The 24,864-nt window shown below is 48.6% G+C and overlaps 1 protein-coding gene across 1 annotated transcript in view; it reads right to left on the bottom strand.

Moving 5' to 3' along the window:
* The window catches only part of OSMR (oncostatin M receptor), a 32,182-nt gene extending 18,564 nt beyond the window's left edge, over positions 1–13,618 (bottom strand). Inside the window, 8 exon segments of the mRNA XM_023755019.1 lie at positions 751–901; positions 1,180–1,322; positions 1,965–2,116; positions 2,657–2,786; positions 3,892–4,161; positions 6,392–6,563; positions 9,393–9,547; positions 13,533–13,618. Coding sequence (XP_023610787.1) covers positions 751–901; positions 1,180–1,322; positions 1,965–2,116; positions 2,657–2,786; positions 3,892–4,161; positions 6,392–6,563; positions 9,393–9,547; positions 13,533–13,605 — 1,246 coding nt within the window. The 5' untranslated portion in view covers positions 13,606–13,618.
* Between the last annotated feature and the right edge of the window lie 11,246 nt (positions 13,619–24,864).

Below are 24,864 nucleotides of genomic sequence, written 5' to 3'. Positions count from 1 at the left end.
GAGGAAACGGCCCCTGCGGGCATGCCAGAGGGGGCTCACGGTTTGCTGTTGCTGAACCAATGACTCATCAATCACAATCAAGTTTCCAAATATCATTATATTTCCAAAGTTGGCCTAGAGTTATTTGGCATGAGACCAATGCTTTCCTTGGCATGGACGCTATGTTTGCTGGTCCTGAGTTAAAAGTCCTTACTAATTAACACAGCCCCAAGTCCAGTGGGAATCCAGCAATGCCAGGAGCTTAGAAACCACTTTGGCGAAAACAAAGATCAGAGAGAAAATAGAGAGTAGAAATAACACCGGTGGCAAATGTTCCAAGTGGATGTCTTCCCACTCATATCTCATTAGCCATTTAATTCAACTACTTCCCCTTTTTTCTTTTTTAAAAAAATATTTTTATTGATTTCAGAGAGGATGGGAGAGGGAAAGAGAGATAGAAACATCAATGATGAGAGATAATCATTAATTGGCTGCCTCCCACATGGGCCCCACTGGGGATTAAGCCCACAACCCGGGCATGTGCCCTTGACCAGAATCGAACCTGGGACCCTTCAGTCTGCAGGCCGACACTCTACCCACTGAACCAAACCAATGAGGGCCAGCTTCTTTGTCTTTTTAAAGATAGCACCCAGCCTCTTTTGTAGTATTTCCCCCTTACTTTTTGGTACAAACAAGAGCTCCCAGAGAAGAGAACCACCTCCCATCAGTCAGTCTAGATCCCTGCGTGAAATGCCAGGGATTGGAGCGTACCGGCTTGGAGTGTGCTGAAGTTCTGGCCAGCCCATTCACTCCATTTCCAGAAGTGCCTGGCAGCACAGCGCACTCGGGCCGCATACTCTGTGGCGGGGGCCAGGCCGCTGAAGAAGTACTGACCGTCCACCTGGCTGGAAGCATTGTGCTGCTTGATGAAAAAGAAGATCGGTGAGCGCTCCCCACCACAAAGCCCAATCCCAGCACGGCACAGCCTGAGCTGGGGTAAGACTAGTTCTTCGGGAAGAAAAATCTCTACGGCCCCCTGCTGAAAGTCTACAGTGAATTTCAGGGACCTTTTTCAACCCTGAAAACCCACCCCATCGGAACCCACAGAGACATGAGAGTGCAGAGAGATTTTGTTCCTCTGGCCCTCTGATCTTGGCATCAAGGGGTTTCTGAAAATAGAGTAGTAAGCAGTGTCCTTACTTGTATGGCTCTTCCTTCGCCGTGGAGTTCAACCTGACACAAAAACGTGGAAAAATTCCCCAGGGAATGGACCTTCCAGGTCATGGTGGCATTTGTGGTGCTTACACTTTCAAATAACACATTAAAGGGAGTCATTGGGTGAACTGCCAAAAAAAAGGGTGGGGGGAGAATAAGGACACAAAGTAAAAAGAGTTCAAGCACAGATCCAAAAGACTTTGGTAAGTAAGTGGTTCGTTTCCTCCTTTATTTATTCGGTAAGTAGTTTTGTTTATTTTTGAGAAAATGGCAGACAAAACCAGACTTACAGCCAGGATGGAGTAAGCCAACTGCCACCCTTCTCTCTCACTGATTATATTAGAAATTTTGAACGAAATACAAAAATAAACTACCTGAGGACCCCTAAAATTAAATAAATCAGGCGGATGGAGGAGGGGCGCCTGAACTTGAAGAAGCAGCCCATGGGGAGGATGTCACAGAACCCAGAGTCTAACCAAAATAGGAAACCGGAATGAGAAGAATTACGGGACTGACATGAAGTAAGGCTTTGTCACCGTCCTCGTCGTGAGGTTGAGCGGTAAGCTCATGGGTGCTTATTACATTATCAAAACCAACCAGTAACAGGGGACCGTGGGCCACACATGCATCCACGAAGAGAGTTATAAATGGTAACTTTCGCTTAGGATGTGAATTAGGCAAAGACCTGCTGCACATTCGCCGCCCCGCACCTCCCCCACCACCACCCCATGTGCCAAACAAAGACATGGCCACGGCAGCTCTAGCCTCACCTCGGTGCGCCAGGTTGAAGAGAAGATTGACACTCCTCTTCCTGAAGTAGTTTTCAGCCATGAGTGTGAAGTTATACGTTTCTTGTGAGTCTTGAGCTACTTGCCAAGTACACCAGGTTTTGTGTTTACAGAATTTCTTTTTCCCGGAAAATCTTAACAAAAACACAATTTCAGGGGTTACGCTATGGTCAGTGAGGAAGTGCATGCCAGTCTCCCTCGGGGATGTTCAGTGGCTTTAAACCATGTTCCACAGCGCATCCATCCATCATCAACCAACGCCGATGACGAAAATACTGTTTCAGCAAGTTTGATTTCTGTGGTGAAATGTGGGACAGTGAGTCACCGACACCCCTCGCAGGCGGGAAAGACCTCTCCTCCATTTCCTTTGGATATTCTTAAAAAGTTGGAAATGAGGTAGACGCAGCTGGAACTCTAATTTAAAAAGATGGAAGTATTTTCACGTCAAGATGAACCAACCATTCATGGTCTGTCTTGTCATTTTGATGGTACACTTTCCTTTGATGAAACTCGGGTTGGACGTCCTTAGCGACCAGCTAAGAGCTCCTAGGACTGTCAGGGCGGTTTAAAAATATCTGTTCAAATTTTCACAACATCTAAACGTGGCCTTTGTTATGTTGTCACCAGGACTTAAACGAGGACGTATCTGTCAAGAATGTAACGAGCTCACTTACGATTCAAATAAAGCGTAGCGTTGGGAGCGGTATTTCGGCAGGTCAGTGTCGCTCCCAGGATCCCAAGTGCAGTTCAAAGTCCGGAAGTCCCGAGTCTCACAAGAAAAGCCCTTGGGCTCCTCAAGTACTTCTGTCCACCGGAAGGAAAGACAGACGAAAGGCCTCGTGAAATCAAAGGCAAACACAGTGCACAGCTCTGCTTGGGGTCTGGCAGCGAAAGGGTCCCTTGCATGGATGTGTCCCATGTGCACGCTCGTTGGCCCCCCACCCCCGCCCCGTGCTTTTCCGCGCATCGTGGGTGCGAGTGGCCGGTGTGCTGCTTGCTCAGCCCCGGGTGTGTTTGCTGGATGTTGTACACCCAGCGCCTGCTGGTAGGCGCTCTGAGTGTTGCTCAGCAACAGAGCGAGTGAAAGAATGAAAGAACCCAGTCAGAGTTGCCTGGGGCTGCATTTCTGAAGCTGTGGCTGACAGCCTGGGGGTTACACGTGCTGCCAGGAAGTCGGTCAGATTTGGGGAACCTGCTACCCTCTGCAGCGGGAGCTGGGAGCGCCAGAATGGTGCCGACCGAAGAGGCCAGGCCAAGGAGCACAAACCAAGTGCCCAGGAGCCCGGGGAGGCCCTTCGTCGGGGAAGCAGCGAGGGCACAGTCACAGATCTTGCCCCGTCTCAAGACAGAACAGAGGAGCCCCTGGACAGGACGGGTGCACAGAGAGCTACAGAAAACCCCAGTGCTCCCTCCCCACCGCAGCCACCCACGGGGGTGATGGAAGTGATGGCCTCGTGTGCTGAGTCCCTACTGTGTGCAGCTAGCAGCTCGGGGCCAGCCCCGTCCACGTTCACTAATCCTCACAACAGTGGTCATCGTCCCCCTTCCCCAGGGGCAGACACCAGCTCAGAGAGGCTAAGAAATGTGTCCACCTGGCAGGCCCAGCCCGGGAGAGAGTCAGCCCAGGTGCCCGGACCCCAACCCCAGCTGCCCCTCGTTCCAGGTCATGACCTGAGCTTTTTCCCCTTAATACTCCTGGTTTCTAGGCATCAAATTGCCAATAGGGACCAGGCATCGTCAGGAAATCCTGCTGGGATTGCTCCAGGGTTTCCTTCCCTGAGTCCCTCCTGGAAGACTTGGGAGGTCAGAGGAAACGACCATGAGTGGAAATGTGAACTGTGTTCTGGGGAAGGGGGCCCCTCGGTTCCTTAGGAAGCGGGAAGAGGGCAGGGAGAAGGCGCATGCTTACTGGAGACAAAGAGAACCGTGCCGGGTGTGATGTCCATGTCCTTACAGTAGAGGTTCGACCCCCAGATCCTAATGAAGGGAACATTCGTCAAGGTGAACACAGACACATGTGTGTCCAGCTGCTCTCTGAGGATCGGGTTGTTTTCCCAGAAACAGGATACCTTACTCTGTTTGCGACTAGAAACGTAACAGAAGGTGACATTGGATCCCTCCTCCACCAGCTTATCTACAGGGAGAACAAGCGGCGGGCCTTGTCCAAACACACTCAGAGCTGCAAGAGAGAAGACATCTCGGTGAGAAAGAGACTCAGAATCCAAACAGCCCCTCCGTCTCACTCTCCACAGGCAACTTCAGCTGCTTCTCTTCTGGAGAAAATAGGGCCCTCGCTCCCCACAGCAAACCCATGAACGTGGGCGCACACAACACAGTCCTGTGTGCCAGCTCCCAGTGTCACGCCAGCACACGGCTGTTGTCCAGACCCCTTCATGTGGCCTCTGAGGACGGCTGGGTGATCGCTAGTGGGGGGTGACCATGGCCTGCTCCATGGACCCCAGCCACGTGGGAGGCCCTGTCTTGAGTGATATGTCCTTTATCTCAGGTCATCTTCCCCCTTCACAACCATAGGTCAGGCAGGACTGAGCCCAAGTTCACTCGAGTGGCAAAGCCACAGTTACACGCTAGGTCTGGCCAGCTCCACAGCCGCGTCCTGCACAATCTCTAACGTGTACTGTCCCTCCTGCCTCCTCACAAATGCCAGCCCCTCAGCCATCTCCTTGTGCATCAGTCTCTCCCTATGTAGGGCCCACCTGCATGTAAGAGCCCCGTCTCTCCCATTTTAAGCAGCAGCATCGTGCTCCCCAGGCATGCCTCGGCCCCCTCTCCACCTGCCCCTCACAGCTGGCCTCCCTGGAGAGCTGCCTGCGCTTACCACTGCTCAGATTCCTTTAGTCCCCACTCCCAAGCCCACCACAGTCCCACTGCTGGCCTGTGAGGCACCCCGGTTGCCATCGTTCATGCCACCCATGCAGAGTGCCTGGTGTGGGGTGTTCTTTAAGGTCCTCAGGTGATTCTAACGTGTGACCATGGTTGGGAACCAGTGCATTGGGGGTTAGGAATAATCAGGTTTCCCCTTTATTCTTGAGTTAGTTTGGAGATGATAGTTTGGAGAAATGTAGTGTATTTTTTATCAAAATAGATATGTTGTTTATGAAGTTCATTCTCATTACTGTGTTGTTAACCGCTGTTTCGTCCATGAGCGTATCCCTCCAGCAGTAGGATGCAACGGTTTCTGGGTCTTGGTGGTCTGGGTTGGAATTATGGCTACACCCCTCTATGGATTGTTGACCTTGCCTGGGTTTTTTTTAACCTATTTGTGACTCAGTCTCCTCATCTGTGAAGCAGGCAGATGTGCAGATGTGAGGACTCAGTATGTATAGTGCTTAAAACAGTGACAAGAATGTAGATTTAATTCTATTATTTAGTATTAAACTAATCCCTAGGCTACTCATGGGTTAATGTTATCCATTTGAGATCATAAACTGGAATAAGCACTTAATGAAGAATGGTTCTATTGGTTGGAATTCCAGATAACTTGGCAGGATATATAGTTGAGAGAACCAAATGATATTGCTTAGCTGAACCATAAGAAATGGTGGCATACCCACTGTAAATTTTAATTACAACAAAATTAAATTATCAAGATTAAGTGATATTTAAAGCGTATTTATCTATAGTCTCATTACTCAAAGAATGGCTTTCATTTTCCCATATGTCCCTCCCTTCTCTCCACATTAGGGATACTGGCAAACTAACTGAGGGGTCAACGCCAGCCCACCATCTGTTTTTGTAAATAAAGTTTTATTGGAAAACAATCACTGTCATTCATTTCCATGTTGCCTGTGACTGCTCTAAGGACACAGTGGCAGAGCCGCACACACACTGTGTGTGTCATTCTAATACAAACATGTACAGCTCGTGTCCTGCTTGGCTCCCTTAGCCTTCCCTACACATTTGGAAATGAAATAAAAATGGTCTGGATTTGCATAATTATTTCAATGAATAGATTCAGAGGCCAAATCTCAGACGTCTCTCTCCTGGGGCCTAGTTTCCCACCCAAGCTTGTTCGTTCCAATGGGAAATAAGCTTGTTAGTTCCAATGGGAGCCAAAGGAAACGGCTGGTGTCCTGCGAGTACCTTAAAGAGGACTATTGATCCCCAAATATTATTACATTAAACCCTTTCACTCTTTCATTGCCTCGCTTCTTTCTTTTTTCTTAAACATTTATTTTTATTTATTTCAGAGAGGAAAGGAGAGAGAGATAGAAACAGCAATGATGAGAGAGAATCATTGATTGGCTGCCTCCTGCACGCCCCCTATTGGGGATCGAGCCCACAACCCAGGCATGTGCCCTTGACCTGAATCAAGCCTGGGACCTTTCAGTCCGCAGGCCGACGCTCTATCCCCTGAGCCAAACCAGCTAGGGCATCACCTCACTTCTTACCATCCACTTCCACCCATGCGCTCCAGCTGCTCCAGATTCTCTGCTGGGAGGCCCAAGCGTCATCCTCCTTCCCCCGTATCCTTACAAAGTGCGTCGCACATTCCAGAGGCAGCTCGGATTCCCATGTCCACTGCAGGGTCTGGTTCTGCTGCACAGTGGTGCTATAGTTCTCCTGGAAGTCAAGAGAAACCGTTGGGAACGCAGCCATGCTGTCCTGGAAAAGGGCTTGCCTGGACTTATCCCAGAGCACACCCCCTGAAACTCCATAGCATGAGCCAGGACCCGCCATCCTTCCCAGCCGGCTCCCTGTGCTCCGACGACTCAGCGAGGAACCGGCCAGAGCCTCTTGCTTCTCACAGACTCGGCTCCCACCGCTCTGAGCCTCCAAGTCCAGGGGGTCCGAGTGGAGCAAGTGAAAGGAAATGGAAGCAACTCATTCTTAGAGGAAGAGACCAGAGATGAAGGTGTCACAGTGCTGGTCACACAGGACCTGCTAAGAAAAGTCTTGCCAGCTAGTAGAGAATTACTTGAGTCCTGCTTCTAAAAGCTACCCTTGCACACCTCAGTCACCTGGGCACACCTGACCGCGCCCCTGATCGATGCAAAACTCCGACGTGTACGTCGTTTATATTTTATTCAGTGTGTGGCATCCCTTCATTTCTAGATTATAAAACATGTTATTAAGTACCAATTTAGTGGACCTGACCATTAATCACTATTTAATCTGAGAAGTTCAAGTACATTTTGCTTCAATATTGTTCAATGTACCAAGAAAAGGAACTGTACCCATCATGGTGACCTTTTTATAATATCAACAAGCCACAAACTGGTCTCCCCTCCTGCATCTCTCTCATATTTGGCCACTCTGCCTCCACTGCCCCCCACCCCCAGGAGCCTCTCCTCTGGACCGACCCCACAGCCTGCTGCTGGTCACACGTGGCCTCCTCCTGTTCCCCCACCTGCTCTCCACAGCACACGCAGAGGAGGCGTTTTAAACACTTCCAATCAGATCCTGCCACTCCCATCTTTTCACTGACCTCGGGATAAAGACATTTTTTGGCTCAAACAGCCCTTCTTCCCAGTTGCTGGAAGTCAGGCCGCACCCCAGCCTCACAGCACTGGTCAGCGACCCTCCCTCGGGCAGGACACCCTTGTCGTGAGCTTGTCAGACCCTCGCCTTGAACAGCGCCCGGACCTGGGCCCATGGTCTAAGGCAGTGGTTCTCAACCTTCTGGCCCTTTAAATACAGTTCCTCATGTTGTGACCCAACCATAAAATTATTTTCGTTGCTACTTCATAACTGTAATGTTGCTACTGTTATGAATCGTCATGTAAATATCTGATATGCAGGATGGTCTTAGGCGACCCCTGTGAAAGGGTCGTTCGACCGCCAAAGGGGTCACGACCCACAGGTTGAGAACCGCTGCTCTAAGGTCACATGCTGAGTGCTTTCCCCCGCTCATCAGCAGGCAGCGGCTCGGCTTCTCCCCGACACCACGCATGGGTGTGTGGGCTCTGTCTAACCACATTGTGCTTTGTGGTGTTTACAGCCTTAGAAAGAGGAGAGAAAACTTTCCTTGAATGCATCAATCCTGTGATTTTTTTTTTTAACGTGGTGAATTGTGTTTGGGCTGTTTTCATGAACTGGTCAGTATGAGGTGGGAGGGTGGGAAGATGTGCTGATGTTGGGAGGTGAACAGCTCTCCAGAGACATGGCTAGTGTTATCATCAGAACACTAAACAGCTCTCACTGGGGGTAGAGTTATACACCTGCTGTCCATCCTACGTCGACAGAGTCAGAACTATATTTCACTCAGATCTCAGATGCAAGAGTGAATGAGGAAAGTCACTGGAGGCTTTAAAATGAGTGGCCTTCCTGCTTTCCTGAAGGAGCAAACCATCGGGACTCCTGGACCCCGGCCTCCACGGCCCGAGAGGAGTGGCCCTGCACTGAGTAAAGGGAGGTCCCAGCAATGACACGACCCGTGTCTGCCTTCTCTCCAGGCAGCTCCTCCACGCCCCTCCAACGAGAAAACATGCCGCCGTCCCCCACCATCCCAGGACAATGAGTGAACGGATGCACTGGCAGATTATTAAGGTCTCCCAGACCATCCATGATCATTGAAAGAAACCACCCAAGTGCCCACTGCACTAGACGAGGAAGCATCAGGCAAAACAGACACAGCCATGATAGGAATCAAGACGAGTGAAAAATCCAACCAAGTAATTCAAAAGCAAAAGTGTGGCATCAGGATTTTCTTCACTTAATTTGTTACAGGAAAAGCCACCTGTGATGTGACCAAGGCCACCATGAAGAAGTGCTGTCCTGCCAGAACAAGAAGGTGCCAGACTCATTCTTCTTTGCTGTCAGCATAGTGCAAGCAAAGACTGACTGGAAGCCACGCTGGCAAGAAAATGTTGCCCAAATTACATCTTGTTTACAAAGTCTCTGATGGAACGGGAAGAAAGAAGGAAGAGGACTAAGCTGGTTGATCTTCATAGACGGGGAGTCAGTACTCACTGGGACCGACCCCACAACCTTCTGAGGGGCCCAGCGGGACCGAAGAAATGAGCTGTTCATGCGTCCCATCCAACCTGCCCAACCAAATTGTGTCATTACTTCAGGGGTCCTCAAACTATGGCCCGCGGGCCACATGCAAATACAAATATTGTATTTGTTCCCGTTTTGTTTTTTTACTTCAAAATAAGATATGTGCAGTGTGCATAGGAATTTGTTCATAGTCTTTTTTTAAACTATAGTCTGGCCCTCCAACGGTCTGAGGGACAGTGAACTGGCCCCCTGTTTAAAAAGTTTGAGGACCCCTGCATTACTTCGTTCCCAATCCTCTTCACTAAAAACACAGAAATGCGGCTGTTTAGGAACACTGTTTTGCATTGCTAACGTGTTTCCATACTGGGATTTTCTGTCTGTTATAAAAGAAAATCGGTGACACCAGAAAAGGATTTTTAAAATATAGAGTCAAAACAAAACAAAACTTACCACCCAGATGACATTGGATTTGTTAATTCTACTGATCTCGATCTGAAAAGCCATTTTTAATTCCGGATGAGTCAGGTTGTGGACACTCCATTTTAGATGCAAAGACTGCTGTGTGGAATTGATGGACACATTCAGCGATAAAGGTTCGGACAAGACTGAAAGACCAAGCGAGACATGAAATGACAATGGGAGTAGGATTGGAGAGCCATAGGTCGGTATTGTTCAATCTCATCAGTGTTTAGCTTTGAAAGGTACAGCTCACGTGAGCATCCTAAAGTCAGACACCTTGAAAAGCTGGGAGTTTAGAAATCACTTGGAGATGAAGAAATTAAGACTTAGATGAATGAAACGATTTGCTCAACGATACACAGCAAGTTAATATATTGATAAACAGTGAAACAAATAATACAAACAATAAATAATTAAACAAATTGCACAGATTTATCTAACAATGAAACAATAAAGGACACTTCTTTGGACACTATAACTGGCTTGGAAATTCACAGCAGGGCTGAACAACAGGACTTGTTGCTATCAATTTCATATTTCTGGAAGTCAAAAATGAAAGCTTGTTTTGAAAGTCAGTATTTTGTTGTTCATTATATAGTTATAAAGTGGGAAACAGCCCATCTCAATGCACAGAACTTAAAACACCTCTGGCAAGAATTCACCGAACTTTCTGGATGAGAGCAGCACCCGCAACATATGAGGCATTTGGTGTGAAATAAAAGAATCGTGACAAGGTTCCTTGCTCGAGGAACGAACCTACTGGAGAGACACAACTGACTCTTGAAATAATGAGAGATTGCAAGTGTAGGAGGGTTAGTGGTGTAACAGTCTGTGAAAGAAGAGAGATTCAAACATGAATCATACCTGCAGAGGCCAGTGGGCTCAGGAAGCAGCCCAGTTCAGGATAGACCCTGAGGGAGGGAGTTACATCATCTTCTAAGCATTCATTCTTCCAACTAAAAGGAGACTGGCAAGATGAAAGAGCTGGTCCCTTATGGAACTAGGTGGGGGGGGGGGGGCGTGTTTTTAATCCTTGTGGAGCCAATGGCACCAGAGAAAGCGGAGTGCATGCAAAATCCCCCCATCTTTCTGAGCCCTTATTTCATTTTGCCTGTTTGTTGTTGTTGGTCTCACTCTAGATTCAAATTCCCTGAAGGACAGAGGTTGATGCTTATGTGTCTTTGGATGGACTCTTGTCCCCAGCACTTGGCACAGTGTCTTACCCATAGCGCACGTTGATCTCAAATGACAGAGATCCAGGATCTCCGCGAGGTCTCAAGTGCCTGACAAGCCATTCCTCACTAACACCTCCATGTGTCCTGCCTGGCGTTCTCTGCTCCCCGTGGCTGCTTCGCGAGGCCCTTGTTTGAGCACTGATCGCAGAGCGCTGTACAAGTCTGTTGTGTGTTTGTCTCCCCATAGACTGCGAGCTAAACAGGGGTGAGACCAAGGCTTACTCAGCTCAGTGAAACCAAGACCAGTACCACACCTGTCCCAGCACAGGCACTCAGTGACTGGCTGCTGAATGAGCCAGTTAACTACTGGTATCAGCGTTATTTCTGGAAACTCTAGCAAGCTACTGGATGCTGTGTTAGACAGAAGGGGAAGTCCTAGACTGGCATATGCATCAGCAAGTGTTGAGTGACTCAAATACTGGAGAAACATCAGTCAGTCAAAATAATTTGGTCAAAAGCCATCTAGGACTTCCTTGGGAAATAGTGGGGAAGGCCAAGGTCAAGTCGGAGAGCTAAAGGGATTTAGAGATTAAGTCCAATCCCATTGTTTTTCAGATGAGGAAATTGAGGTTAAAACAAAAAAGGAAGTGACAACTTGACCAGAACCCAAGGCCCTTGGCCCTCGGCCCAGCACTCTTTCCCTCTCTTTCCCTAACGCTGCCCTGGAGTATTGCCCGAAAGGCAGGCTGGGGAATCAGACTGACTGGTTCAATCACAGCCCCTCCTCCCACCTTCCCATCCAGTTTCTCTGTCTGGCCCCGACACCACTTAAGGAAATAAACCATGGTCCATTCACAAGATGGGACTCGATGCAGCCATTTAATATAATGTTCTTTCTAGAAGAACATTTAACCTCAAAGGTAACAACTCTCATTGTATGTTGTATTAATCCTCTTAATAAGGGTATACTATATTAAAGTACATATACTCATAAGTATACAGGGGTGGGCAAAAGTAGCCTACAGCTATGAGTACATGAAACAGAGTTTATTTTTCTATTATTTATTCTTGTATTATATACTTTTCCATACAAAGAACTGTAAGCCTACTTTTGCCCACTGCTGTATAGAGTATATTTCCCCAGTATACATACTTATACTATATACAATATATACTCTATACTCTATGTACTTTAATAAGTATATACTTAACATAAGTACATGTACTCTAATATATACATATATATACACACACTCAAATACATACATATATATATGTATATGCATATATACACACACACACACTTAAGTATAAATATCCCCAGTAGAGACAGCATAATTTCACTTCTGTGAAGAAGTCTGCACATTTACATCTTTATCTCTGTCTGTGTGTACGTACACACAAGAGACTGGAAGAAAAGCCAGCCAGAGGCTACGATCCTGCTCTCTGGTGATGCAGACGCGAGCCCGGGGCTAACGCAGGGAGCCCTGGCCCTGCTCCCTGGCCGGGAGAAGCTTCTTCATCTGAAATGGAGGCTCACACCTGAGCTGGTGGGTGATCCCGTGGGAGGACACTAGTGTGAGTGGGGAGCCTTAGTAGGTACTTGGTCGGATGCAGCAGAAATGGAGGAAGAAATCCAAGTAGTGTAGGCGAGGACGAACACAGGATTACTTAGCAATGCAGGCATGCCAGGCTGAGAAAGCTGGAGGCAGAAACAAGGCTGGTGGGAGAGGAACAGGCAGGCGCATGTCTGGTCTAAACAACAGGAGCTGAGGGGGACAGAGAGCAGAGGTCTTGTGAGGAGAAGGCACACAGCAAATAGCCCTCGGGGCAGATAATGAGAATTCCCCGGGGAAGTGTGGTGCCGAAGGCTTGGCTACGCGCCTGGGGTTCTCTGAGGTGGGACCCTGCGGCCAGCTGGGTCACCCTGAGATATTCCTGAGGTGGGGGAGGGGTAGACATACTACAAATAGGAAATACTAGTTCCTACCGTTCAGCTGCAGAGTAGGGAAGACACCAACAGTCAAACTATGATTTTTAACAAGCCATGAAAGTGGCATTTTCCCATGTGCCCTGAAAGAAGTCAAGCCAGACCTAAAGAATCCCAGACAGAAAACTGAGCTCTTATCAGAACAAAATCTCCTTTTCTAAAAATTTCCAAATATCTTTTCATGGAGTTTTAAGGGAAAATTGCAAAATTCTATGGATGTTTCTCGCAAATGTCTTCTTCATGAATCCACGGACAGGAGCTGTCTGGGTAGTTACAGAGAGCATGTGCCTTCCTCTGTCTTAGGAGGGAGTGCAGAGAAAAGTGAACACACAAACAGAACAGTTAGAGCTTTGTAAAATACAGGAGAAAGCAACACACACTTATAAGCAAATGGAAACGCTCTCAGCTCAAAGAATCCACCTTCAAACTGAAGTACCCATAAACATTTTAGAAGAATTGAATTCTTACTGACTTGGTTTATAAAGTTAATGTATTTCAAAATACCCTCCCTAGGGAAGCAGCTAAGTGATAAATGCTTTTCTTAAATCCACACAGAGCATTTCAGCACGAGCAGGGCTGTCTTGCAGCTCACAGCTTCTCAGTGAACGTGGCTGAGGGACACACAGCGTGTTCTGACTTAGTGGCCAGCCCCGGGCAGTTCCCCCGCCTCTCCGCAGCGAGGTGCAGAAAGCTCCCTGGTGATGGCCATTTTCAACGCATCAGCCATGAAGTTCTGCAGGGCTAGGTCTACTCACAAACGCCCCCATGGCCAGGAGGTCAGGGTCAAAGGTGACTTATTAAGATGAGTCATCAAGATCAGGAAGCCCGTGACTAAGGTACCTGTTGTTACTCACCAATTCCATGTAATTTCCAAAGAAAAAAGAATTGTGCAACTTTTCTCCAAGGCAACCAATTACCTCCTTTTTTCTCTATGTGATTGTTCTCTCGACTGTGTTTTCCACTTACCTTCGCTCTGGTAAGTACTCAAAGGCAGCAATGCCAAGAGGAATGTTGCCTGAAAGACTGCCATGGGCGCCATAGGTTCTCGTTTCCTGAAAAAAATAAACCACAAGGAAAGGAAAGTGTATGTAATTTTGGCTCGGGCGAGTTTCTGTGAGCCAACTGTGGTAGAGGATGGCATTAAAGTTGCCATTCTTCTTCCCTCCCTCTATCCACGCCCATTGTCATGTGACTCTGGATTCCCACTCAATAAGAAGGGCACATGTCCCCACTCCCGTGACTTGCTTTGGCCAGAATGAGACCGGAGTGATGGTGTGCTTTGGGAGCCTAGGCCTAAAGAGACCTATGTATTTCTGCTTGCTCTTTTCCGTTTCCACCTTTGGCATGAAAAGAACATTTCGGGGCTACCCCACTGGAGCCATGAGGAGAGTGAGCAACCAGGAAGCAGAGCTGAGTCACCCCAGCTGGGCCAGTCCAGCCCAGCTCAGCCAGAGGCCCGCCATACCCAGCCACCACCAGCTGATCCCAGACGTGAGAGCAACGCTATCTGTCACTCAGGCTCCGTGGCAGGAGCTAACTTATCCACCAATTTCTTCAAAGCAAGCCAAGGGTTGGTAAAGAAGGGCAAAGAAGCCCTAGCCAGTTGGGCTCAGTGGGTAGAGCGTCGGCCTGTGGACTGCAGGGTCCCGGGTTCGATTCCAGTCAAGGGCACATGCCCAGGTTGTGGGCTCGATCCCCAGTAGGGGACGTGCAGGAGGCAGCCGATCAATGATTCTCTCTCATCATTGATGTTTCTAACTCTCTCTCCCTCTCCCTTCCTCTCTGAAATCAATAAAAATCTATTTTTTAAAAAAAAGAAGGGCAAAGCAAGGAAACAGAAGTTAAATATAAAAGACTGATTAGAAAGAGAACAAAGTCCAGTCTCAACAGGGCTGAACGTGAATTACTCGTCAGGAACTCATCGTCCCTCTTCCCCGTCTCCCTCCGTGACGTCACACCTGGGAAGAGGGAACATATTCCACCTACGGAGACTGCGCTTCACTGTTCAAAACGAGTTCCCGTTCTCCTTGCCTTCGGAGAGGGTTTCAACTACCGGCCACAGTGTCCTGATTCACCAGGGCCTCTGACCATGGGACAGTCGGGGGCACGAGAACGGGCCTGGATGACCTCGAGGGGCCAGCGAGCTCTTAATTCAATCAGCAGTGTGTTAGGGGAAGCACCGGCTTTCGATTTTCTACTTCAAATCTGACTCATCACAGAGAGAAGCACTGGAACAGTGCAAGGTCAAAATTTGCCTCTGTCTGGCCACCTGGCTTTTGGCAAACCCTGGAGAGTCAATGAACCAGACCATCAATTCTCACTACCCACACTCTAGTTATTTTTTAAAATATATTTTATTGATTTCAGAGAGGAAGGGAGAGGGATAGAAACATCAATGATGAGAGAGAATCACTGATCAGCTGCCTCCTGCATGCCCCCTACTGGGGACGGAGCCCACAACTCAGACATGTGCCCTGACCAGGAATCGAACCATGACCTCTGGGTTCATAGGTCGACGCTCAACCACTGAGCGACACCGGCCGGGCTCTAGTTATTTTTTAATAGTATTTACAGGTAAATGGGATCGACAGTAGAGACAGGAAGAGGGTAAACCCAACATTAAATGACTCTACTGCAGTCAAACCTGCCTACAGGTGAGCTGAGCCCAATTGCAACGGACGCGGAAGTCTGCAGACGACAACCTTTGCTCACATTCTTTGAAGCATGGCTCTCTGCTACTTGCACTTGGCCAACAGGTCATCTACACCTCTCTAAAGTCTGCACTTTCAACTTCAAATAGGTTCCTATTGCAACTGGATATAAGGTCAGGGAGGCGGGACTCATGTCAGAGAAACAGTTTCTGCTGAGAACCAAAGGGAAGCCCAGGAAAATGCCAAGGGGAAGTGTGTGACGTCACCCAGGGCGCAGGTGCCCCCACACCCCCGCAAGGAAGTCTCATCCGTGAATTTCCAGGCGGAGAATTCAGGAGGTGACAGGCACACAGCCCCATGTCCTCCGCATGAAAGGCCTGTTTAACGTGTTCACAAAAAGGTGGGGTTCTAGCAGAGCCGATGCTTTACATGTTGCAAAATTAAGTCACAGGAGTAGAGAAATATAAAACCCAAAGTTAGAAGCTGCCTCCCCATTAAGGGTAAGCAGAAATTAAAGAATAAAAGCTGTCATAAAGCACAAGTGAAGTACGTAAGTACTGAGGAAGGACGCATTTCCGTGGCCTGGGTGTGGCGGCAAAGCCTGGGGAACCCCGGGACTGTGTTGCCTAATGGCCTGCCCCTCCCGTCGGCTCACACGCAGCAGGTTGGGCCTGGGGGCAGCTCAGCGCCGCTCAGCTTTGCTGTTTTTATTTCTATCCGTATGACGTGCACAGTTTTACGCATGCTGGGCAGGTGGCAACCGTGACCTGCAGCCACTGCCCGCACACCAGCCACGTGGCTGTTCCTTCCCTGGTGTCACTGCACGGCCAACGCCTTAGCATCTCTTATAGAAGGACCACACACTCCGGCTTTTGTCAGAAAACCTCCTGGTAAAATCGACAAAGCTCACCGAAATGTGCAGAATGAGCCTCAGCAGCTGGAACACTCCAGCGATGCCCGTGGAACCCCCTTTGGGAAATGCCCTGTGAATGGTTTTCCCAGCAGCACAGGGGCTCACACAGTGGGACAAACACAGCGCTCCCGGGCTCAGAGCCGGCTGCTTACAAGTCCCAGGTGACTGACTGCACAACCCACGCGGCCCCCTCCACGCCTCGTGCATAAATCCTCCCAAGTTCTCAGTTCGGAGGGCCCAGCTGTTTGCTGATGGGCCCCTGACTAATAGGTGAGGGAGCGACCTGTGCAAAGATCCTGGGGCAGGTGAGGGCTTGGCAGTGTGGAGGGCAGAGGAGCCAGGCCTGGGAGTGAGCAAGGAGGGGAGGGGCAAGGGGTGAAGGTGGGGCCCACAGAGAGGAGAGAAACCAGAGAAACATTTCTGACACTGAGGCTTCTACTCTGGGAAAGAGGGCACCACGCGGCACCTCATGCTCCACCTCACAGGGGCAGGGAGGCCCGAGTGAGAAGGGACTGCGGGCTGAGGGCAGAGGCAGGGAGGGCAGGGAGGGGGCACAGCAGCAGTCCAGTCCGGGAAACCACGCTAGCTGAGACCAGGGTGATGGCAGCAGTGGGAATCCCAAAGGGATGGCAAGACAGAGCTGGCAGGGCGTGGTGGTGACAACGTGAGCCAGCATTCGCCGAGCCCCTGGGAGAATGGAATGACAGGAATGGAGAAGCAGAAGAAGAGATTCAGTGGGCTGTGTCAGGGGCTCCATTTCGACATGGAGATGGAGATAGACATCAAGGAGTGAGCTGGATACACGCTAGGAGTTCCTGGGAGGGGTCCTGGCCCGGGTATAAATGCAGGTGCCTTCAGGGCATACATAGAGCCAAGAGAGGGAGTGCAGACAGAAAAGAGAGGACCCAGCACGGAGCCCTGGGACATCCCACACCCTATTCTACACCCCCTCATGCAGATCAAAACCAAAATCCAGAATTAGGCCTGGCTTTCCTGCATCGCCTCAAGGGCACGGGCTGTGTGTTGGGATGGGCTGGCCAGCTCCTTCAGCAGCGGGTGCCCCTCCTGCGTCAGGTACACCCACCTGCGTCAGGTACACCCTCCTGCGTCAGGTACACCCACCTGCGTCAGGTACACCCTCCTGAGTCAGGTACACCCTCCTGCGTCAGGTACACCCTCCTGGGTCAGGTACACCCTCCTGAGTCAGGTACACCCTCCTGCGTCAGGTACACCCACCTGCGTCAGGTACACCCACCTGCGTCAGGTACACCCTCCTGGGTCAGGTACACCCTCCTGAGTCAGGTACACCCTCCTGGGTCAGGTACAGCCTCCTGCGTCAGGTACACCCACCTGCGTCAGGTACACCCTCCTGCGTCAGGTACACCCTCCTGCGTCAGGTACACCCACCTGCGTCAGGTACACCCTCCTGCGTCAGGTACACCCACCTGCGTCAGGTACACCCTCCTGCGTCAGGTACACCCACCTGCGTCAGGTACACCCTCCTGCGTCAGGTACACCCTCCTGCGTCAGGTACACCCTCCTGGGTCAGGTACACCCTCCTGAGTCAGGTACACCCACCTGCGTCAGGTACACCCTCCTGCGTCAGGTACACCCTCCTGCGTCAGGTACACCCTCCTGGGTCAGGTACACCCTCCTGTGTCAGGTACACCCTCCTGCGTCAGGTACACCCAGTGGGGGCTGGTTTTCCCTCTGAAGCTCTGCCTTTGACATGGAAAAGGCCACCCAGGCTTTCTCTCCTCACAGCTCTCAGTGAGGAGTGTGCACTTCCGATTTCCAATAAGAAGAAGTCGGGGAAGCATGGAGTAGCAGAATTCAGAAAGGAAAAATGCTTTCCTGCCTCACCCACACTCCTTGGTCCTTCCCCAAACCCATTCTTTGTTTCTCTCTATTTTTCAGATTGTCATTCCCAACTAGACTATGAGCAGCTGGAGTTTATTCCCCCCTGTCCGTCACAGTCCCACAACATGTTTGCTGTCCAGAAATAGTTGATAAATGAATAAAAATGTGTCTCACATTCTCTCCTTACTTTCCGTTTTAATGAAAATAGATGATTTTTCAGGCCCTTTTACGTTTTCTGTGGCCAACTACTGTCTGCTTTATAGTCTCTCGCTGACATTCCTTCTCTGCGAGGAAACAGGAGAGAGAAGAAACGCTGCCCACTCGTTTTGTAGAGCTTCTCATTCAAACCTTGTCTCTCTGCACAGTGATGATGCCGTGGACTGTCCGTCAGTGTAAACACGACCTGAATAATACAGCCCGGCTTTGGAGAGGGCATGGCCTGCTCTTCTGCACCAGCACTTCTTGCTCTGTCCTTACAGAAACAGTTATTCCTGGGAAGCATCCCCAGTGCAGAAAATGCCCGTGAGAAGCATGACCGGTCGTTTGCTTCCCAAGCGCCCAGGTGTATTGCTAAACTCCACGCTGGCCGGGTGCCCGATGATGTCATGTGCCAGGACTGTGTGAAAGAAAGAGCTACGCTGTTCACCCAGCACAGGTGCGGATGTGCACCTGGTGAAAGAACCACGGGAATGTCTATCCGACCACAGTATGAAACCCAGGAGCGACACAAACAAAGATGGCCACACTGATTACATACTTTAAAAGTGCTAGTGCTCCAACTGGACCAACAACCAGCAGAACAAGAGTTTCAATATTTAGGGTGAAGGGTCCCCATCCCTACTATGTAAGGAGTCGTTAGAAATCAAAAGAAAAAAACAAGCAACCCTGTAGAAAACCTGGCAAAGAGCATGCGTGTGTAATTCATAAAAAAGAAGGAAATATTAAGAACCAAAGGAGAAGAAAGAAAAACTGGATACTATCACTAATAATTAAATAAATTAAAATTAAAACAGCAATTGTGTATGTCTCTGTGTAGTGTTCTATTGGGAAGTTCAAAAAAGTTCTTGAAATCTAGCGTTGGTTAGTGTTTGAAGAAGTAGGCATTGTTACTAATAATCAAAAAGTACAAATTTATCACTGTCAATGTGGCACTATCTAATAAAATTTTAGTATGTATTACCTTTGATTCAGAAATATTATTTCTGAAATTGTGTCCTATAGTGTGTGTGTGTGTGTGTGTGTGTGTGTGCGTGTGTGTGGTGTTCATGTAGCTATACAAAATTATATTTTTAAAATAAAGTTCATTGTAGCATTTATGTTGAGAAAAAACAAACAACATCTAAATATCTATCAAAAGAAACAAGGAAATATAGTATAATATAATCTATACTAATAAAAGAGTAATATGTTAATTAGACCGGGAGACCTTCTGGAGACCTTCCGGACATCCTTCCGGATAAAGCCGGGGGCTTGGCCGGCCTGCAAACCACCCCCAAACGGCCCTCAGCCTCTCACCCAGGCCAGCCATGCCTCCCAGTGGGGACCCCCACCCCAATGGGGGCGTGGCTAGCCTGCAAAGCCCCGGTGGCCCCTCGCCCAGGCCGTCCCCATCCCCCAGCAGGAATCCCCCACTCTGATCGGGGTGTGGCCGGCCTACAAACCACCCCAGGCCCTTTGCCCTGACCAGTCCCGCCCCCTGAGGGGACCTCCACCCTGATCCAGGATTCCCTTCAGGGCAGACTAGCTGGCCGCCACCCGTGCACCAGGCCTCTATACTAATAAAAGTGTAATATGCTAATTAGACCAGACATCCTTCCAGACAAAACCATGGTGGTGGGGCCAAGACAGAGGCAGTTAGGGGTGATCAGGCCAGCAGGGGAGAGCAGTTAGGGGGATCAGGCTGGCAGGGAAGGGCAGGTAGGGGGAATCAGGCTGGCGGGGGAGGGCAGTTAGGGGGATCAGGTCAGCAGGGGAGAGCAGTTAAGGGGATCAGGCCAGCAGGCAGGCGAGCGGTTAGGAGCCAGCTGTCCCAAATTGCGAGAGGGATGTCCCCAGAGGGGTCCTGGATTAGAGAGGGTGCAGTCTGGGCTGAGGGACACCCCCCTCCCATGCATGAATTTTGTGCACCAGGCCTCTAGTATAATATAAAGTATAATTATTCATTTTTACAAAGGAATACTATGAAACTGTTACAAAGAGTGAACTCATACATGAACTGACATGGAAGAATGTCCAAAGCATACCGATGGAAAAGCAAGATCCAGAAGGAAACCATCTCTGGAAGAGAAGCGTTGTGACTGCGCCGCTGTGCCCAGGTGCACCTTCGGGAGAACCCACTGCAGGAGCCCTGCTGACTCGGCCTCCGGGCTGCACAGCTGCACCATCTGCACACTCACACCAAGCCCTCGTCCGAGGGCTCCTCCAACCGCAACATTCAATCAAGAATTTCAGATCTAAGAGTAAAACTTGATGTTATATTTAGTGCTCTCACTAACCCTCTTTCCTTGGAGGATGGGGAGGAGGAAGAGGAAGAGGAGAAGGAGGAAGAGGAGGAGAAGGAGGAGGAGGAGGAGGAGGAGGAGGAGGAGGAGGAGAAAGGAAGGAAGAGAGGAAGAAAGGCAACAACTATAATGTAGTTCTGTAGCATATAACATTAAAAGAACGCAATTTGCAATTCCTGTACATCACACTTATCCTCATAGGAAATACTATTGCTACCAGAATAATCTTAACTATCAGGGAAAGACGACATACTCTAAGGGTGGACAAAAGAACAGGAGCACTGACATCACCCAGGAGCCTGTTAAAAATGCAAATATTAGGTCAGATCTTAGGCCTACTGAACAAAAATCTGTACTTCAACCAGCTCCCCAAGCGATTTACTGAAGTTTGAGAAACATGATAGATTCAATATTTATGGCACACTTCTGTCTCCTGGGAGACTATCGATCTATAGTGAAAAATGTTTACTGTTTCCTGCTATGGTAACAATCCCAGCTAGCACCTGGGAAGCTAAGTCTCTGCCAGGCACTTTGCTGAGTGAGTTACATGCGTTTGTTCTCACAACTGCTCTCACAACAGCCCTATGAAAGGGATCCCATCACACATGAGGAAATCGAGGCTAAGGAAGGTTAAAGTCACTCTGACATAGGTTGGCATAATAACACAAACTTGAAACCAGGTGAGTCACTCCCCAAAGGACAGCCCCTCCCACAGAATGTACATGAAGGCATAGCAAAATGAGTAGCAATTATAAATCCAAAAAAATACTAAGAAAAATTCCAACAGGATTTTATTAAACTTGACAAGCTATCTATAAAGTTTAATAAAAGAGAAAATGTACAAGAATCATTTCTAAATTTTTAAAAATAGGTACAAATATAGGGTGTCCCCCCCAAAAATGTATACACACTTTGAATAACTATAAAGGTAGTGTTTATTAAAAATACATTTCATTTTCAAAATTGAGTTGTCAGCTGTTAAAGTGTATATACATTTTGGGGGGACACCCTGTAAAAGCTATAGCATTTAACAGAGGGAAATACTGGCATAGAAAGAGGCAAAAAAAGATCAGTGAAATAGAATAAAGTTATGAAACAGACCCAGCACGGAATTTATTTCACTATAAAAACAGAATTTCAAGCGAGTGGGGAAAAAGATGGATGAATTAATAACTAGTATTAGGTTAACTGTCCAGAACTCTAGAAAAAATTATTAATCCTTATTTTTCACCTTCTACAAAAATATAATATTTTAAAGAGCTAAATGTAAAAACCCAAAATACTGTATTAGAAGACAAGATAATTTTTAAAATAATTTTTAGGTGAAGACCTTCCTAAACTAGACAAAGCACAGAAATTATGAGATTGTAGAGTTGATTACACAGACATTTAAAACTCCTATATAATAAAAGGAGCAAAATATCCTATATAATAAAAGGCCAGTGAACATAACAGCATAATGACCAGAATGGCTGATCAACCAGTCGCTATGAGGTGCATTGACTACCTCTCGGTCCCTCCCCGCTACCCCCTCTCCCGCCCCTGCTCCACAGGCTCCAATCACTGCATGGCCAACAGGGAACCATGGGGCACAGGGGTGGGTGTCAGCAATGGGGCGGGACTGGGGACTGGCAAGAGGGCGGAAGATGGCCCTGATCACAGGCTAGGCCTAGGGACCCTACCCACACACGATTTCGTGCGCTGGGCCTCTAATAGTTAAAGTAAAAGTATTCTGAATAGATAAGCAAAATGTGGCATAGATACACAATGGAATATTAATCAGTCTTAAAAGGAAGAAAGTGCTGATACTTGGATGACCCTTGATGACATTTTGCTAAGCGAAACAAACAAGGCACAAAAAGACAACGGCTGTATGACTCCACTTAGAGGAGGTACCTAGAAGTAGTCAAATTCATGGAGACAGAATCTAGAATGGTGGTTGCTAGTGGGTGAGGAGGTGGGGGTGGATTGGGGAGTTACTGTTTAATGGGTACAGAGATTTCAGTTTGGCAAGATGAGGAGAATTCTGGAAAAGGATGGTGGGAGATGGCTGCCTTATTCCGTTTCACTCATTCACCAGATTTGAAAATTTAAATTGGAAACAGTAACAGCTGATATTAGGAAGGATGAGGAAAGCAAATTATCATGCACTGAGTTTGAATTAGTACCCACACGGGGGGCAGTGGTGCAATGGAAGGATTGTAGCTGTCAAGTGAAAAGGGGAACAAACCCTTTGATGCAAGAATAGCTCCCTCAGGATTCTAGTTACAGAAATACTCAGGCTGAGCCCCAAGATGAAGGCAGTGTCCCCTGCAGCACCGTTGCTAATGCGGAAGGACTTTAAAGGACCATTAGTAAGGGGAAGGGCGGAGGAAGTGTACTTCTACTTATGAGTGCCATGTAGCCATCACCAACAGAGGTGCTCACAGCCATGGGAAGATCTCTAAGACTTGAGGGTGAAAAAGTAAGTTGCACAATGTATAGTAAGATCTCATTTACACATATGAACACACACACACACACACACACACACACACGGTGCTAATATATAGAGAAAATCATGGAATGGCATTTTCCAAACTTAGCCTTCCCTCTTCTGTGTGAGAGTAGGAATGATGATGGTACTCGTACAATTCATTCCATTTACTTCTCTGTTGTTTGAGAATCTATTCAGTTATTTGTACTTTTTATTAAAAGATTTTTTTTTACACAGAAAGAGAGAGGGAGAGAGAGAGAGAGAGAGAGAGAGAGAGAGAGAGATCTATATGAGATTGAAACATCAATCTGTCACCTCCTGCATGCCCCCTTCCCTATCTGAGCCCACAACCCAGGCATGTGCCTGAGTGAGGATCAAATTGGCAACCTTTCAGTGCCTGGGATACCTAACCAACTGAGCCACACCGGCCAGGGCTGTATTATTTTAAAAACGTAAAAATACAAGAGCAGACAACCTGGAGTAAATAAATGCTGAAAACCAGTAGAACTGAAAGGAGAAAGGAGGGAATGCTGGGAGAACACAGAACACAGCTGTGGGAGAAGATACTCTCGCTTTATGTAGCTACAAGAAAGCCTGCTTCAAGGGAGGGCTGTTGCTCACAAGATTCCTTCCCCATTTCATATATATTTTTCCAAACAAGAGGACTTCCTCCCCCAGGGAAGGGAGGGCCAGGGCTCATCGTTCCTGACCGGGAGCCAGATGACACTAAGATTTCCTTCTACCTGAGCCAACGCTGCCCAGCCCAGATCCCACAGGAGGGCACACTGCTTCCTCTAGTCAGACGCATTTCCATCCTGTCCTTTCTCAAAACCACAGTACAGGGTTCTCCCGCTTCGGTTCCTTTTTCAAGACAAGAGGGTTGTCAGAGGACCAGAGACTGGAATACCTCTGTGCGTCCCCGTGGCTGCTCCTGGTCGTCCAGCCTGAAGAAAGGAGACTGGTGTGTAAGCGATGGTCTTAGACACATTTGCTGGGACAACAGGAGGCAGAACTGGGGCCGAGATGTAAGTCACAAGGAGGCGAGTGACAGCTGAGAATTAGCTCTGTCCAGCAATGTGAGGTGGTGAGCTCCCTGCCACGACAGGCACCCTAACAGGACTGGATGCTACCGGGGGAGGCAGCGCACTGGGCATGCCCTGAGGACTCTGAGGTTGCATCCAGTGCTCTGAGAGTCCCAGGGACGACTCTGAGGCACAGCTAAATTTGGGAACCTCTGGCTGCTATGACCATTTGAAGTCCTTCAGCCTCAAGGGTCTCTGGGCGCATTTTAAAACGATCTGAGAGAGAGACAGAGCAGAACAATGAAACACCAGCCCCGGGAACCGTCCTAAAAGGGCCCCCAGTCTGAGGCACGGCATGGTTGTGATAAGCAAACTCCCAAGTCAAACTTGCCTCTGCCACCTGCCTGCTGTGTGGCCACAGGATGACAAAACTATCCCTACCTCAGTGGCGAAGGTTAAATGAGCGAGCACATGTCAAATACTTACAGTGGTACCTGGTCCCTAGGAAGCATGGACCATGGTTACGTTGCAGGCAAGGAAACTGAGGCTAAGGCGATGCATAACCTGACCCAAGTCCCAGTGTCGGGTTTAGGCCTGGGAATAAGACCTAAAGCTCCTTTCCTGAATCCCCAATGAACTGCACCTTATCCAACGCTTTCCCGCCTCTGTTTACACCCACCCCTACCCCTATTCCTCTTGAGTGGGAGAAGAGCTTGTTCACTAAGAGTCTTCAAACTTGTTGGCTACCAAACGGCATTTCTCCGCGGCACCTCGCCTCCCGCCACAGCGCAGGCGAGCCGGATGGACGGGCGGGTGGTGGGAGGGTGGACGAAGGATTCTCAGGAAATGAATCTGAGTCAGGAGCCGGTTCAGCG

The sequence above is a fragment of the Myotis lucifugus genome, unplaced genomic scaffold (genome assembly GCF_000147115.1).
Source record: "Myotis lucifugus unplaced genomic scaffold, Myoluc2.0 scaffold_68, whole genome shotgun sequence".
Lineage (NCBI taxonomy): Eukaryota > Metazoa > Chordata > Mammalia > Chiroptera > Vespertilionidae > Myotis > Myotis lucifugus.
Note: the sequence above shows the minus strand (reverse complement) of the source record. Positions and strands in the feature narration are given on the sequence as shown.